The sequence below is a fragment of the Schistocerca gregaria genome, chromosome 5 (genome assembly GCF_023897955.1).
Source record: "Schistocerca gregaria isolate iqSchGreg1 chromosome 5, iqSchGreg1.2, whole genome shotgun sequence".
In the NCBI taxonomy this organism is placed as follows: Eukaryota; Metazoa; Arthropoda; class Insecta; order Orthoptera; family Acrididae; genus Schistocerca; species Schistocerca gregaria.
In genome coordinates this window covers 374,235,602-374,254,019 of record NC_064924.1, presented here as the reverse complement: position 1 = coordinate 374,254,019, position 18,418 = coordinate 374,235,602, and the positions used below count along the sequence as shown (strand labels likewise).

Sequence of the window (18,418 nt, the reverse complement as noted above, 5' to 3'; positions counted from 1 at the left end):
TTGTTAGCTTCTCTCCCTGTTCGTCGGCGCTATTACTGTGTGCGGCAGGCGCCTCGCAGATTGTCGGAGGCGTTTTCTTTCACACGCTGCCGGCCAAGCGCGCCGGGCTGCCGGAGCGGCACTAACAGCTCAGATTTAGCGCCACGCGGTACGCTCTGGTGCGCCAGCGTCGAAATGTCTTCTTTTTCTTTTACTGCCTGTTCCACGCCACGCTTGGGAGGGGACTCGAGTGGTTGTACTCCTGCTCGCAATTACCTGCTATGAACTTCAGTTAGTGCATTCTACTAGGCCAACTTGTGGCAGGGTGTGGCGAGAGGGGGGGGATATCAGTTGTCAGTGAATCAGCGTTACAGATTTAAGCTGGTCTTTGGCAGAGTGCCTTGTGTAGAAATAATAACAGTTGACACAAAATTTACAAAACTCTGTTTAAACTGGCACGAGAAAAACGTTAAAATATATAATTTTTGACTGTCAGAGTGACTTGCTAATGACAAAACTCAACTTATGTTGCTCATAAAAATTCCTTTGCTTGGATTCCATGATGTTCAAAGTTGCGGAAATATGTAGTTTTATTTGAAGTATTTGCAGTGTATATATGTAAACTTTTACGGGAAAAGTCAGTTGCGTTCTACAAAGTTGTGGCGAAGTGCAGATTTAAGGTGTAGCGCAGAATTGGTGTAGAAAATAACCTGGCACTTGACAGAACCAACAAAAAGTTAAAATGGTGTTAATGGTACTACGGTTTCTCTGTAGATGAAGATGTCATCTTGGGCGCACAAAATGGTCTATAAAAGGAAGTAAAGTGCAGTGTATCTTGTCCAGGGCGTTAGTATGAGGACAGTGGCGGGCCCATCGTCCGGGCTGCCTTCTGCCTGCCCCACGCCCCACCCCAGGAAAAGACCTCCAGTTGGTAGGACGATGAGTGTATCTGGGGCCGTCCTGGAGGGACTGGTATGTGGAAAAATCTCACGCCTATCAAGTACTGAACCCGAGACCTCCAGAGCCGCAGTCTGCAACAACAACGAAACCTTATTACACTCAGAACAGATACAAGTAATGACAACCACCGGTACGACGTCATTCTTTATGTGCCTCAATGACTGAAATCGTAACAACGTCTCGACTCAAGTGACCAGAAGAGATTCATGTCTGACGAGTTGTAATGTTCTTTATTGCCACAAATGAATAAAGAGTGCTGTCATCAAGAGCTGGAAATACTGCTTGTACGTCATTTAAGCGTAATTTATTTCTCCCTGCGGTATTGATTTTGTACTACCGTTGCAGTTAAGGAAGTATAATGGCTCTTCTCATGAAGCTGATCATTGCCACGTGAAGCATTGCGTTACAAGTAGGTCTCTCTGCCTGTTATCTTCATAAGCGTGTAACCGCATAAGTGCACGCATAATGACGCCGTAAAGTGTGCACCAATAAAATAACGCCACTTACAGCTCATTATATTCCCGTCTCTGATGTCTCCTCGTTAACAGAATTTCACTGCCATGTCCAGGTGTCATAAAAACGAGGCGGCAGCTACCGTAATTTTCAGACTATTCAGTATTCTCTGAGCAAAATGTAATAGCGAAAATCTATTCGTAGTCCATCAAAACTGACAGAGGAAGTGCTTGTTAACAAAACTCTGAACAGAGTACTCGCCACCACTCCCTTCCTCCAACTGCGCTTCGTATTATGCCTGTAGCGTAACAGTCATTTCTTTTAAGTACCTAAGCCTTTTCTTTTTTTCAAGTATTCCCCACATTACTCCGGAACATATGCTGAATGCGCATAGTATGCCAGGTGGTAATACCGGGTCTAAACTTTGCTTCCGCCGTTTTTTCTTCGGGAGTTCGTGAAAAACTGCTGGCAACTACACTCACCATCTTTCGGATAGCATACGAATCCCGCGGCGGAAGAACTGGGCGTCTTTTGTGGGGATCCATGAATCGATTCATTTTTGCACTTGTTCATTTGATCGGAAGTGCTGGTCAGTCAGACTGTATACCGCTGATCGAAAAAGCTGGTAGTCGTATGGAGAATACGGCGGGAGGGAGAGGACTTCTCATTTCGACGTTTCCGTGTATATTTTAACGGGCTTTGCGACATGGGGTCGTGCACTGACCTGCTGCGAAATTACGTCTACGTGTCTGTTGCAGTATTGCGTCCGTTTGTGTTTCAATTGCTTTCGATAATGATGTCAGGGACAGCAGGTAGGTCGCGCTCAGTGGCCGTGAGGCGTGCCGCGTGGTGAGCGCAGTTGGGATAACACCTGCCTAGTAAGCGGGAGCTCCAGGTTTCTATTACCCGTCTTTTACACATTTTCATTCGTCGCCCCTGATTACGCGTAATGTCCCGACGCAGCTGACATCAGAATCCCTTTCCTTTCTTTTTCTATCTCCCCTCCCCCCCCCCTTCAATTTTAGTGTTCATCTAGCGTTTTCTTAAGCGCAGTAATGGAATCACAAACTAAGTACGAAAAATAGCCCATGCCGTAACACTGTGTCCGTACTACACTGTTGGCACTACACATGGTGGAAGGTAACGTTTCCAAGCATTCGCCAAACCCAGACCCTTCCTTGGTATTTCCACAGAGTGTAACACGATTCTTCACTCGTTTCCTTCATCCACAGTGCAAGCCGTCGCTTTGACACCTCTCCAAGCGGCACTTGGCAGTGACTACAGAAATGAGTGGCAGTTCGAATATTGTACTCCGTTCTTTGAACTCCCTATGCACACTCACTGTGCTACCGAGCCTCCTGGTATCTCTCTGGAACTCACGAGTGATTCCTTCCGTTGCTTTCAAACAATATTTTTACAACTAGTCTCCGTAACGCGCTAAGCTGTCCGTAAGACCACGAGATCTGCTGGTCTTCTGGTCTTGGTTTATCTGTGATTATTTCTTGGCTTTTCCTCTTCCCAGTCACATCACCAACAGGCGATTTTGGCAGCTCTGGAAGTGTTGCAACGTCCCTGATGGATTTGTTGCAGAGGTGACACCCAGTGACTAATTCCCGTTCGATGTCGCTGAGCTCAGATGATCGACCTATTCCCCTATTATTGCTTCTTTTCTGACAATGCGATACTCCCTGCTTTCTTTTATATTGGCGGATTCGCCTCTCGTGGCATCTAGTGGTCACTTCCGCATGGTCGTGTCTGGGTACTTTTGATCATAGAGTGTGTGTGGAGTGCGTGGACAGCTGGCGCCAATTGCATGGCTTGTTAAACCCATTTCACGGTGAGATTCTGATGTTTTATATGAGGAAGATGGCCCAATATTTTATTGAGCTTTATAACAATTATGTTCTAAGTTCAATGTGGATACGTTACTGTAGGTTTACATACTCTCCCCCGAGTCCAGTGCCGATCGAAACAACACTCTAAGCAGATATCAACACTGGTGACACAGGTCAATATGATCAATGAAGTAATTGGGTCAGATAATTTTTGAAAACATTATCAGCGATCTTACATTGATATAATAATTAAAAACAGTCTTGATCGCAAATTTTGTTTAATCGGAGTGACTGGTTTCAATCCTTAAGGAACATCTTCACAACCCAGAACGGCAGGTAGACTTCCTTGGAGCACGCTGCGCCAACCCACGACGCTGAACTGACTGCTCCCATAAAGAAAAAATTTGAGATCAAGACTGTTTTTCGATTATTAAATTAGGTGAGAATTTATTTCGCTGTCCACAATATGTAGTACCAGCTTTAGACGTAGGGCTGGTCGGAGTGGCCGTGCCGTTCTAGGCGCTTCAGTCTGGAACCGCGTGACCGGTACGGTCGCAGGTTCGAATCCTGCCTCGGGCATGGATGTGTGTGATGTCGTTAGTTAGTTTTAAGTAGTTCTAAGTTCTAGGGGACTGATGACCACAGATGTTAAGTCCCATGGTGCTCCGAGCCATTTGAACAATTTTTTTAGACGTAGGGCGTGGCGGCGTGGCACGACGTGTGAACACTATGAGTCCGCGTATCATTCTATGACGGTCAATATATTTAATTTTCGAGGAGATAGACAAGGAGGGGCACTCAAAGAACACACAACGTATTCGATAAAAGTTCCCATATGCGGCTGATCGGCTGCAGCCTATCTTCAGCAAAAGCACAAGGTATTTAAACCGCAAACATCCTTTGTAACTTTCCGAAATTATTATTCCGCCTTTCTCCACTGCTTCTTCCACGACAGTCGGCGATTATACAATTAAACTACGCCTAACAATATGAAATTATTTGCAGAAAGAAAAAAGGCATGGTGATACTAGATTCAATCTTCGATTCGTAGACACAACAGCAAATATAAGGAATAATTACATCGCAAAGATGGATCTAGAACACACCGCTGGGTGGCAGACAAAAGGTCTCGACGTGCAAGTTCTTTGCTTGTCCAGCAAACATCGAAAGTTTAATTGAGAATAATTGTTGTCGCAACTATGTAACGTATTGTACTACATGGTTTCCAATGACGCCAATGATGATGGAGAAGGAAGATGAGATAGTGAGTCGTCGTTGGAAATCAACTGAATCGAACCTTTATGAGTGAGAATGCGATATATACCCTTTGCGGGACATCCACAACTGTCACCGTAGTTTTTCATGACGAATAGATCTGCTCCAGTTTCACTTGACAAACCCTTTATTTGGATAAAATCACACACACACGACCCGGGATTCAGGCTGTAAATCTCGTCTTCAGGTTAAAGAAAAAGCCTTAGAGAGACTCTTCATAAAATTAATTAACGTTAAAAGGGCCCAGACAGATGTGAACTTCAAGGTACAAACTGACCTGAAGTTCATATTTATATGCGCACTTTCAATATCAATTAATTTTTTCCCCTGTTTTTTGTAGTGTCTGAAGGTGAAATTTACATTCTGAAACGCGGGTCGTGTGTACGATTTTATCCAAATGAGGGATATGACAAGTAAAACTGAAGTGGATTTATTCATTGTGGGAAATGAGAAACTTTGGAAGGCAATCTGTCGTGGTTGGCATCAGTAAGATCTACGTACTCTTCTGCTGTTTTGGCATTTCCAATCGATTAGGCAGCTGGATTGACTTTTATGTGTGCAACCGACTCCCATCACAGATTGTAAAATATTTTCGATTGGGGAACATTTTTGTGAGTTATATAAGTGACTCGGTTGTTTTTATTCAAACACCATTAAGTGAAATGAAATGTCGTATGGCGAGGGTCTTACAGCAGTTAGACCTGATCGCTTGGTACAACGCCACTTCGGCGACTTGCGTGTCGATGAGGTGAAGCGATGATGATAAAGACGACACAAACACGAAGTCCCTGAGCGGAGAAAATCTCCAACCCAGTCGGGAATAGAATCCGGGCGTAGAACAATTAACATCCATCCGTTCGTAGGAAAAGATAAAGGCATTATACGCTGGCTATGCGTTGCGGTTTGTCCTGTTAAACTGCTTACACAAACTGTATTTTTTTTTTTCGTCCTCGTTTCAAAAAGCTGGGAGTAAGTGGTATTCTAATGCTTGAAACAGCAGCAACCGTGGTTCACCTTGACAAAACAAATTGTAGGTCTTCCACGGTCGCCCTGCCTTACTCAACTCCACGTGTTCCTATCTCCAGTGGCCGCAAACCCGGTTTGTATGAAGATAGCGAACCAGTTGCGGTTTCATTACAGGAACGTAATATAATGTCGCTGTGACCTAACTCAAGGACAAGACGGTTAACGAGATTGCCTAAACCTCCACCTCTAATGTTCCTTCTAAATCTACATCATACTCCGCAAGCCACCTAATGGTGTGTGGCGGAGGGTACTTTCGGAACCACTATCTGAGCTTCAAACGTCTCTTGACAACTAAACGATACCGTGGCGAAACGCGCCGCTCTTCCTTGGATCTTCTCTAAAGAAATGTCTCTCTCCGCCATGAGTGGTCAGTGCGCCTGACTGCCATGTGGAGGGCCCGGGTTTCGATTCCCAGTACAGCCAGAGTTTGTTCGTGGGTGGAAAGACTGGAACAGTGTGATCCAATGGTAGCGACCCCAGGTCACGAACACTAACCCGCAGAGCGGAGTGCTCACTCCGTCCTCATGTACACTGTGTCCAATGACGCTACTGGTAGAGGATAACATTGCGATCGGTCGGTACCGATGGCCAGACAGCGCCTGCGGATGGAGTTTATGTTTACGTTTAGTCATCAGAATATAACTTCGGCGTCACCATAGGGAGCCGTAAAGGGCAAAAATTGTAGGAGAAGATTGAGATTACAATATAATAGTAAATACACACCTCTTTTTTATGTAAAGAATCAAACTCTCGAGTTTCAGACAGCTTCAAACGTCTGATTACTTTAGAAATGAGTTATTGTGTTAAATATTTTACCAGAAATTGCGCTCAAAGTTTGCTAGCAGTGGCTAAGCGCTCTCGTTATCAAACAATGGATGACTATAGTCTGGGTCATCTGCGCTCCGCTTTAAACCAAAGTCAGATTTTCACTACTCATGATGTTTATGACGTCATATTTCCTCAATTCTGTATATTAATGTAATTCTGCAGGTATATCCACTTTTATATGTAGATATCTGAAAAATATGCTGAGAAGTTTGTATTGAAGATGTAATAAACTGAAGGGTCGTGTTTTGTGCTCAAGTTCTACTGCATGAACAATAAAAACGTAATAAGTAATAAACTTTTTTTTTCATTTCATTACTTTGTGGGTAGTGACAGCGCCAAATTTTTTCACAATGTGTAAATTTCGTTGCAAAGCGCTACGTGCTCTAATCCTCAAATAATAGCTTGGGTATGAAACTTCCTGGCAGATTAAAAGTGTGTGTCGGACCGAGACTCGAACTCGAGACCTTTGCCTGGGTAGTTTGTGCGCCATGAGGTATGGTGCCTCAAGACATACACTAATGAGCCAAAACATTATGACCGCCTGCTTAGCAGCTTTCAAAAGAAATACATCACCGATTCTGTGTATCAGGGATCCGACAGTTCGTTGGTAGGGTTGTGGAGGTATGTGGCATTAGCTGTCTACACACAGGTCGTGTAATTCGCGTAACGGGCCGCTGATTTTCATATGCGGTGATGTCTCCGACGTGGTTTCCATAGGCTTTACATCAACGTGAGTTCACCATAATGCTCCTCAAACTGTAAGTCCTTTCTGCCTCCGAACAATTATACTGCTGAAAGATGACATCGCCTTCGGGGAAGACATTAAGCATGAAGGGATTCAGAGGTTTCGCAGCTGTCAGCGTGTCTTCGATTAATACCATAGAGCCCATGCAAACGAAGGAGAATGTCTCCCGTGGCATAATACTGCTTGCGTCCGTGGCGTGCTGCACGTTTTCGAGCCACCTTCCACCTCGACGACGGCGTTCGTGGAAACGATCGTCGACCTCGTGTAGCCTAAGCGTGATTCACCCAATGGGCTGACACCTTTGCATCGATCGGTTGTCGGGTCCCGGCGGTCCAGTGCCCACTTCAATCGTAATTGATGATATCGTTGGGTCAACATGTGCACACGTAGAGGTGGTCTGCTGTGGAGGTCCATGTTCAACAATCTACGATTGACGGTGTGCCCTTAAACACTAGTACGTGGATCAGCTCTTTCGACAGAGATGCCACTGTCAGCATCTATCCTACTTTACAGAGCAGACAATCCTCCGAACCCCGTGTTCTGCGAAGAGTCGTGGTCGCCCGACCATCTAGCCCCATAGTGGTAGTTTCATTATCACTCTACCTACTTCTGTAGATGCTCACGACAGTGGCACGTGAACATTCGAGTAACTTCGCCGGTTTAGAGGCTTTGTGTAACAATAATCTGTCTTGTCAAAGGAGGTTATGTAAATGGCAACGGCAACAGGCAGCAACCAACGTCGCAGTGAGCAGTGGTCAAATTGTTTTGGTTGAACAATGTGTACACAGTTTAAAAATGTAACACTTCTCTTATTGCCCTAAACTTTTAACATAAGACTAGACCTCTTAGTGAGCAGATAATTATAGCACCCTAAATTAAACTTGGTTAATAATTATACGAAATATGGAAAACAAATTTTTGTTGCCCCTGGAGGCTGCCAATAGGCAACCAGTAATTGGGGTCGTGTACTGTCCACCGCTTTAGCCGTTTAGTAATATAAATACGACTAATAAATCAAGATGTTGGTAATGGGTGCTAATTTGAGATAAAGAGACCGAAGTTTTGCGCAAGAGAAGACATAGTAGGGTGACATAAAAACGGGAAAACAATAGTCAGTTTATTTACGAGGTGTAGAACACAAATAATACTGCGAGCAGTAGAAGTAAAGGAAGATTCTGAAGATACACAGAGCGGGCGAATAGTGTGACGTACCATAATGGTTCAAATGGCTCTGAGCACTATACGATGTAACTTCTGAGCTCATCAGTCCCATAGAACTTAGAACTACTTAAACCTAACTAACCTAAGGACGTTACACACATCCATGCTCGAGGCAGGATTCGAACCTGCGACCGTAGAGGTCGCGTGGTTCCAGACTGAGGCGCGTAGAACCGCTCGGCCACTTCGGCCGGCGACGTACCATATATTACGCCTTTATTTAGAGCGGTTCATCTGAATAGACTAAAAAGAAGAACTGACGGTAGATACATTTCAAACTGCAGTGCAGAGACGACATCAAGAAAATATTGCTGTATCACCGAACTAAGCAGCTATTGATGGAAATGCCAACTCAGCCGAAAGAATCATACTTCGGGGTGTGGGTATAAAAGAAGAAAAATTTCAGCAGTTGTTCGTGTTGTGTCCTTATGCACGACAGCTAGGTTATCTAAAACACACTGGTTCATTTCGTGTTCCCAATGCGACAACTTTAGATAGGAATTTCTTTGTCTGGTTTTTTCATAATCAGGTAAGAAACAAGCACTTATTGTGGTTACCAGAGATTGCGGCAGCACAAGTTGACCGTGAAAGCTAAAGCAACGACTTTTCGAAGCACTTACTGCCGGTCTCCGATAAGAATTGCGTTTCCAAGTGACTTCCTAACCGACTGATTTCGTGGCTCAAAACAGGATATTTTGTGCACCTTGTCTTCATGACTAAAGAAATGATGTCTATAATTATCGAATAATGTGGAAACCAAAGAGTAAAGTACGTGTCAATTCAGATCGGCTTTATCTGTTCTGAAAACCCACTAAGTTCAATGCACTTTAGCAATGCTTTTGACTGAAAGTAGAGGTTTACGGCCATTTGCATATATTCTACAGTTGGGAATATTATTTGCTTTTCAAAACGGTTCTCTCTTTCTTACAGTCTATCTCTTCTTTTGATTTTTCTCTGTATCTCTCTCTCTCTTTTCTCAGCACCTCCTTTTCCACTTATTTGATCAATTCAGTACACCAACTTATTTTGCCATTTCTACACTGTTAAGTGTACTGCCCCTCAGTTGTACTCCTTACTGCTCATATATTATCGACCTAATTAATTATGGACACAGACAGTGTGACCTAGATTTTATTTCTGTTCTCGACTATGTTGTTCCAGAGATTTCGTCTTGCTTGTCATGGTTTTGGGTAAATGACTATTTATATGTTTCTGAATGTGGTATCATACATGTAACACTATCGTCGGTCACCGATTCAAGGTTACAGTGCTTCTATATTCTTTTTTTATGCCTGATTAAATAACTGGGGTTGGTTAACGGCTGTTTTAGTTACGCTATACTACCCTTATCTAACAATTAATTAAACTGAATTTTCCTGGAAGAGAGTTGTCCGTTAAATTTTTTCCATTCAGTTCGATAATACTATTTTCCTTTTATATAACTCTTAGACGCCTCATGATACACATACATATAACGTCATACCTCAGATTTTAATTTTGAGAAAGTCTTAGTCTTAGGTCAAATCAAATCCATAAATCCATGAAATTGGGGATTTATAGCCACGTAATTGGTATCAAAACGTTTGTTTTTGTGAAGGGTATTCAAATTTATCCATTTTATTTTTATTTTTAGATGTTCTAATGTGAGTAGCTGATTTGTGGGCTACAAATGATGTTCTATTTGCTGCCCAAGGTAACCAAACACCCTCGATACACTGTCTCAGATTTAACATTTCTGTGGGAGTATTGAATTTTACTCACAATGCATTTAAAATCTTTCCAAAATCATGTGACTGTTGGCAACTAAACAGGCTAACTCGTACCTCTTGCCTGTACTGGAAACAACATTGAATACCTTTGTGAAAACATGTATATCTAAATTTGTATTCTGAAATCTACCTTACATTATTTGGTGTGGGATAACAAGCTGCGTTTTATCACTGTACCTACGGCTTTCAGATTCGTATGCTGCCGACCGTATTCTAATTTTTTTTTTCACCACAACGTCGTCGTAAGGAAATAATGTGGTGCTTAGTGTCATCAAACACAGGCTTCCTAATTTTTTGTTTCGAGTGGTATAACTATTGTGCCATTTGCTGTACTTCGTATCAGTAGGTCTCGCTGTTATAGGATGCTATCACTCTCATATCGTCAATTATTTTGCCTTTCTTATGTCTTCAAAGAAAAATTCGGTACATTCGAGTACACTTTTGCCTAGGATGATGTCTGGGAAGATGTGTTTATCTTTTCTCTTAGTCATAGTAGTATATATCAGATTATTTTGTTGCCTTAAGATTGTAATTTTGGTTTAGAGATCTTTATTGCAAGTCCAAAGATCCTAGGTTCGATCCCACTCATTGCTTGCATCCTGAGTAGAGGCATGAAAAATTATCTTCATTTACATTTTTGAAAAGAGGACGAAGTACCCTCTTACCCATGATGGGAAAAATCTGTCAGAGTGAAAGATGTCAACGTCATGAGGATGTAGCAGACAGTGGAAACCACTGCGTTAAAGTCGTAAAAATGATAATCATCTGAATGACAGCTTCCTTAACAATAGGTTCTGCCAATAAAGACGTCTTACAATAGGAGCTCCATGTGGGGACTACCGAGCAATGGGTTACCAGGACATGTATGAATAATGCTAACGTTCTATTAACCGGAAAGTGGAATGGATTCTTTGATGCTGGAAGGAAACTGACGGAGTCGACAAGGGATATCCAAGGGTGTAGTCAGATCTGTAAATGGTTAGTAGAGAAAGTGTAATGAAATGAGAAGAATGATTTATGGCCAGATGATTGTAGTGTAACAGCAACAAAAACAGTGTAACGAGTTGTAAATAAGGAAATGAACTGTCCTTATGAGATAGAACTGAAACCAATAGCTACCGTTATAGTATATGTTAACGTAGCCGATATCAGAAGTTGATGCTGAGGTAATATAAGAATGAGGAAATAATATAATCTCAATAATTTTTGTTCTTAAACTGATATAGATGTTGTTAAAATCAATTTTTTTCCGAATGACAGTTTCTCGATGTACAAAGACTAATTCTTTAAACAACATGTTAATCATCATCTATAATTCAAGCATTATGGATGAAATCGGCCTTAATTAGGACCAGGGCCGGAACTGTACGTTTCTGCTACTTAGCAATATCTTGCTAACGAACCATAGGATAATGACGAAAGTTGAGCAGCGTTTAAAACTCGTGTAAAAGGAACTTGGTACCGTCTCGAGGAGATAAGAGATTTTACTACAGGAAGGTGAGTTACTTCGTTGTCTCGATATTCTATCCTGTTCTACATCCCGTTCTTGGTATACGATTAGAATTTCGCCATTCTTTGGCAACTCTGGGAGCCGTTTAGGTTCAAAAACTGTTCACGTCTATGTCAATTCCAGCAATGCCGCATTCATAGCTTCTGAATGAATTCCGTAATTCTCTTTCGGAATAGTCATGTCGCAGTATTCAAGCAGTTATTTGCAAACATAGTGAAATTTAATGATCATCAAAGATGCAGAACATATTACGTCACTTAATACAATGAAAATACAGTGTGAACGTAATTTGTTCTGCGAGTACTTTTAGATAGGTAGTTTCAATCGTAATTTACAAATAATTCTTAATAAAATTTTTGCTCTATTACTGAAATTACAGTTCGTTCAGATTGGTATTTTGAAATTTAGGCAGGATTTTCTCAACAGAAATTTGATGCATTTTGTTAAACGTAATTAAAATCATTCGCACATACGAATTACAAAGAAGAGAGAGAGAGACCTTGTCCTGAAAATGGATTTCGAGTGGAATCGAAATGCGTGTGTTTCTCCATGACTAGACTGTGTATTTTCTGTCATATTTTTAGTGTAGTATTGAATTAACTGTTGCGTTAGTTGCAAGTACGTCACTGCGACAGGACCACAATACTGATATTCCCTTAACAAAGTATTGCAATTGCTGTACCTTAACTTAACAAACCATAAAATTTAAAAGCTTTACAATTTTTTTTGTTTATTAGCACATCAGATATTTCGCCGGTTCGTCACAGCTCAACTGAGTACTGTACCAAAAGTCTGCCCTTCGAGCTAACTCATTCTCTGGGCCCTGTAATTCCTTCTTTCCTCCGGATATAGTCAAGATATTTTTTCAACAATAGCTAAAAGCGTGTATCTCTCCAACGTCTTTTGCTTACACTACAGGATTTCTTGCTTTAGATGCATTGATTTCCGATCTGTGGTGAGATACAACCAAATACAGAGAATATTTCATTCCTCTACACATAAGAATAATCATTTCTATCCATTTCCTTCAAAGAAATCAACGCCTAATATGGAAACCAACTGAGTCTTCATCTTCAGTCGTAGGTTTTTCAACCAACTGAGTCTTCATCTTCAGTCGTAGGTTTTTCCCTGTTCTTTTACAAATGGACATTGGAAAACATTGATTTCATGAACTTCGCAGCTGATTGGGCCCATTTTAATCCTAATAAAAGAAACATACTAGTAACAGAAAACTATGGTTTTAGTTAGTGAGCAGATATCTAACGAAAATATGGCAAGGCAATACTGAGGGCTAATTTCGCGAATTCTCACAGAGGCGTGTATACCGTTCAGCCTAATGGCCAGGGGTCTGATATTCCGCGCAAAGACAAGCAGATCTTATAGATAAAAAGTAGGAAATAGGAAATGAGTGCATAGTTTTTCTATGACTCTGGGAAGTTACGAAGCATTCCGTCAGTGATTAATGCTGAAGATGTAATCGTGGTGTCCCCAGGAAATTGTGAATAGCAAGAACCGACAACGTAAAAGGACTTTGAAAAGTAAATCCACATTTTGATAACAAGTCTCTTATACCCGAAAGAGCTTTGCGTTTTTTATTTTTGAGAAGAAAGTAGAAAAGCAGTAATTCTCAAATCTTCCGTACTGTCGACATTCTTTTAACTTTTTTATTACGCGAATAGAATCAGTGAGGTAACAAACAATACATACGTTTACAGAACTGAGTCGATTTTCGGTAACAGCTACTGGAATTTCTACAACTTTTACAACCCTCGTATAGAAATCTTTCATAATCTTGCGTCGCCAGTGGAATTCGATTTTCACTTTTTATATTAGGAAGCTGAAAAGATGAACTGTCGAGTGGGATGCGGTGAATACACTATGATTCACATACCTTTTTTAATGAAATGTTAGCCTGGTACAAGTACGGAAACTAACAACAGCTGTCTACAGTACAAAGTGACATAGCAGCATATTAAACACAAACTCAACGCATCATTTTCCATCTGTTGCGCAACGTTAAATGTGCTGTTACATAACTGTTGAGCTGAGCGTGGCTTTAGTAAACAGTAACGGTGAATAACTAGTGTAAGTTACGAAATAGATTTTATTCAAATATTATTTTGTTTCCGATCAATAAATATTTTTAAAATATACAGTCAAGAAAATTCGTGTTAATACTTACGCGCATTGACAACGCATCCAGAACATCGGAAAGGAAGGGGGAGGAAATATCTGCATTTTTTACGCATCAAGTCATAGAGTGTTGATGTTTACTGCTGGAAATAGTCTGCAGTATGACTTTCAACGAAGAAGTAACCGCGTCCACGAAAATAAACTTATCATGTTAGCGACTTGAGCCACACGAAACTAGATGAGCAGTATCCTTAAGCAACCGCCAGTTTATATTTTGTATGCTATGATAGACAACTCGTATTCAACCACGCGCTCGACGGGTGGGCTTCAAAAGTTTATGTTGAAGGGGTTGGAAGCACTAGTCTCAGGGTAGCTCCAGACCGGTCGCATTACCCTCAGTTGAATTAGTTCCGTGGTTTCACATATAAATGTTGTGTGTTATTAAACACAAATCAAGACAGTGCGTCTGTGACGTAACAGTCATCGGATTATAACAAGCTTCACGTTAAACGCGGCAATGCTACAACTTAAAAGCACAAGCACAGGGTTTTATCGATAATTCTACTCAATAAGAGAAAACAAGGTGTGTTATAGCTGTGGAACATGTATAGTATGGAGTAATACTGGGGGCTTTTTACAGTTACAGTGTTTGTCACGGTTACTCGCACAACGCTGCCGTGTACTTCAAGTTACCAGAGTTTCAGATCAGGACCAGTAACAAACAGTTTTTAGCGAATTAACTGGAAGAGATAATCCTGTTTGTACATTACAACCATTTAAACAAACACAGCTTAACATTAATGATGAGACAAAAGATTGTTGCAGATGTCATACGACACATTCTGTGCAGCACGAATTGAATTACACCAGGGAAAAGGAACCAGTTCTGGTAATGGCTGTAAACAATACTACAGTGAAGAAAAAATACCAAACACGATAACTAGGCACCATGGATTGGAATACTTTTGCAAAGACTTCAAACAAAATAACGAAATTATGACAATGTTGAATTTTTAGAGTTTAAACACAGGAAAACAGGTCCAGTACAGTAATCAATAAAGAAGCGTACTTATAGAATTAAACTTAAAGGGCAAAAGAAAATAATTATCTCATAAATACGTCTTTGATGATCTGATAATAAGTAACATGTGTGGCAGTATTTTTTGTAACAGTACTTCTCATTCACTACAGTTACCTGTAACATTTTCAGTGCATGATTAACTTTCTGAGCTACTCAAATTTAAAGATTATCAGTATTGTGAAGTATTTGAGCGATCTAGTAATACAATTATTCAAAGAAAGGAGCACTATTTTTCCAACATTCTGATCACAACAGCATGGTCGAGGTGCAACGTCAAACTTGGAAGTACGCAATAAATATAACAATTTGTCTGAAAGGAGCAGTAAATGGTTCAGTGCAAACTTACAGGATCTATTTAGTGTTATCAGTCAGTAAGTGTTCTCACTGTTGATCAGGGAAATTAAACTGACGCAGAAACGAGGATAATTCTATAACATACTCCAACAATGGCGATGAAAAAAGAAATAAATGACATATTTTCAAGGACAACACGCATAAGTTGGCAAAGTATGCGATATAATTAAGTGCCTCACTCCTTATCTGTAGTAATTCTAGGCGGGTAACCTCTCTGCTCACTGAGAATAAACCTCATACTTTTCGGGCACTGTTCCTGCTGCGTGTTCCTGGTACATTTTCATTCGTTGCAAATAATTATATTCATTACTTCGTGTCCTGCCTTCTGCCTTACGGCAGGTCTTGTCATGGGGGAGCCTCGTCAGGAAGGTGCACCGCATGAGCGTGACTACAGTGGTGGTTCCGCGTTGCCTTCCACTGATGATACTGAAGACAACACAACACCCAATCCTTGAGCGGAGAAACTCTCCGATCCAGCCGGGAATCGAAGCCGGACCCCTTGGCGTAATAAGCCGCAGCGCTGACCACTCAACTATCGGGGTGGACTTATATTCATTAGAATGTCTTTAAAAAAATTGTAACTATTTCGGGTTTCTGCAAAATGTAAGAAGCAACAATGACGTCGATGGAACTTTCAGGTAATTGCTTTATGACAAGACAAGCTTAGCGCCCGCTGCTTCGCTCGAGTAGACTGTATGAGCTGGACAGATTTTTGTCTTGTTTTTCTTTAATTGAATTTTTGTGTTGTTCATAAATTGCAGCACCTATTAAACATTTTACGGAAATTAAGGCCATAGAAGCATGGTTTTTCGGAATGTGGTTCTGAGCAAAAAGTGATTCTAGTAGCTGGAATCCAAGGTGTTTGTTTGTCCTGCCTTTTGCGTTCTTGTGGTGATATTTCCACAGTAACTTTCATCCACAAACACATATTTCTTTATGTATAATCTAGAAGTGAAATATCAGTTTTCATTGATTTAGCTTAAAAATTTTTAATGTAGCGGTATATTTTCCTAAAAATTTTCATCCATTATGTCATTCTCTTACTGGTTGAGTTTCCAGAAATAGTGAAACACATTTTTTTTTAAATTTCTAACAGATAAGCCAACTACAAATTTTCGTAGAGCTAGCTTTGAAAATGCGTTCATAGCGAAATATTCCATAAAACAGTTCACCTCCTATTTCATTCTCTTAGCGGTTTAATTTTAAAAACATTGAAACATAGTTTTTTATTTGTAATAAGGAAGTCAAATACCAGTTTTTTCATAGATGTAGTTTGAGAAACACTTTCATTGCATTAACAGCGGCTTATTTTCAAAAAAACTTTTGATTCCTTATTTCATCCTCTTAATGATGGAAGTCAGCCGGCGGCATTGCCTTTCATGTATAGAGATTCCATCTCAATGTAAACGTTTCATATTTTGCAGGAATCTGCAAGTTGTTTATTGCACCATCACTGTTTGATGAAGAGCCTTCAAAGAGAGCTGATGTGCGCAGAAACAACTCGCAGGGGTTGTTTCCTCTAGGACAGGGGTGGGCATTTTTTTTGGTTCAGAGACCACTTTGCGGAAGGGGAGGTAAACGGAAGGCCACACCTTTTACAATGGTTGCATTCATTAACTAGCTTTCCATTTCAGTAAAATTATAAATCGTGCCATAAAAATCAACAAACATAAATAAAATAAAATAGTGGCAGTTTGAATTAATTTTATATTGTGTTCATTTCACACCATCATCAGTAACTGCAAGCACGTTTCATTTTAGAATCAGTTTACCTAGAGATATGTATCGTATCACCCACTTTCAAATCAAGATTAAGACTGCGTGTTGAGTTTCTCATCACAGCCTGCAGTTAATGTCAGACAAAGAGCATGTTTGACGTATATTTGCTCCTGTTGATAATCAAGCAACAAAATCTTTGCTCACAAATATATGTAGAGCCATTGCGGATTGCTATGATTGTTAAGCGAAGGGGTTATTGCCGGCCGGGTAGGAGATTTTCTCCGCTCGGTGACTGACTCTTGTGTTGTCCTTACGTTCGTATCGTCATTTATCTATCTCTGTAGTGAATAGACATGCCACTTTTGAGATGGCTAAATAGGCACGGCTCGAAAGCCAATAAATTGAAAAAAAAAAAAAAAAAGATTCGTAAAAGTCAAATAATGTCATGGCATTAAACATTTCTTTCACAGGGTGATTTGACTGCTTGTAAATAAGTAAATGGGAAATGCCTTTACGGCCGCTCCCCTCAGCCACCGCACCGAGTGTCAATTCGGTTTGCACGATTAGTATCTACATCGCGCAGTAACCATGCCTGGTGACATGGAAATCTTCGGTCACGCACGGGAAGGAAATCTTGGTTCAAGGAGGATTTTTCTGACTTTCTCGGCCGGCCACACAAAAATTCATCCCTGCTCTAGGACCAACGTCGAGATTTAACACAATCACGTTTGCCAGCGTTGTTTGCAGTAGAGAAGAAAATTGCGGTGAAAACTTTGGGCGGTGTGGCGCGCCGTGTTTGGCAGCGGTACGGAGGTGACAGGTGGCCGGCGCGGCTGGTACCTGTGAGCGGGCGGTCCCTCCAGCAGAACCTCAGGAGGGGGTCTGCGGTGTTCATCGCGGCGGCATCCACAGCGGCGGTGGCGGCGGCACGTGGTGCGCGGCTGAGCTGAGCTCGGTGCTGTGATGCGTGGCGCAGCGCCGTGCGTCGGCCGCGCTACTGAGAGTGTGGCGCGCCGGCTAGCCTCTAATCCGCAGCGGGCAATCTGAGCTCCCGCGCCAGCGCCGGCCGGCCGCACTGATTGGCCGCCGGCGGTGGTGGGGGGAGCAGGCGTGCGCCGCCGCGCGGGCCGCCCGCCAATGGCGACGCGCCGCACCCCCGCTGCGCCCCGCCCCACCCCGCCGCGGGCCAGGGATTAACGCGGCGTCGCGTGCTCGCAGCACGTGCCGGCCAGCATCTGCAGCCCGCAGCCTGCGGCCTGCGGTCGGGGTACAGGTGGGCCGCGCCGCCCAGATGAGGCGGGTAAGCCCGTCTGGGGCACGCGACCGCCGGCTCGCTTATTACGTGAGCTCCGCCGCGCAGGGCACTTTCGCTCGGGACTACTCGTTTCCCCTCCAGCCGAGTGCGCCTCGATACTAACTAATTTTGATTTCAGGCACTGCTCGTTTTCTTCATTTGCATCCGCTTCCGTAACAGAGTGTCGCCGGCACGGTAGCTCAGCGTGATCGGTTAGAGCGCTGGCTAATCTCTGTAAT

The 18,418-nt window shown here is 42.0% G+C and overlaps 1 protein-coding gene across 1 annotated transcript in view; it reads right to left on the bottom strand.

The window, feature by feature from the left end:
• The window catches only part of LOC126272531 (zinc finger protein 358-like), a 126,000-nt gene extending 108,110 nt beyond the window's left edge, over positions 1-17,890 (bottom strand). The window contains exon 1 of the mRNA XM_049975444.1: positions 17,726-17,890. Within this exon, the coding sequence (XP_049831401.1) occupies positions 17,726-17,780 (55 nt within the window). The 5' untranslated portion in view covers positions 17,781-17,890. The remainder of the gene's footprint in view (positions 1-17,725) is intronic.
• Positions 17,891-18,418: the final 528 nt, after the last annotated feature.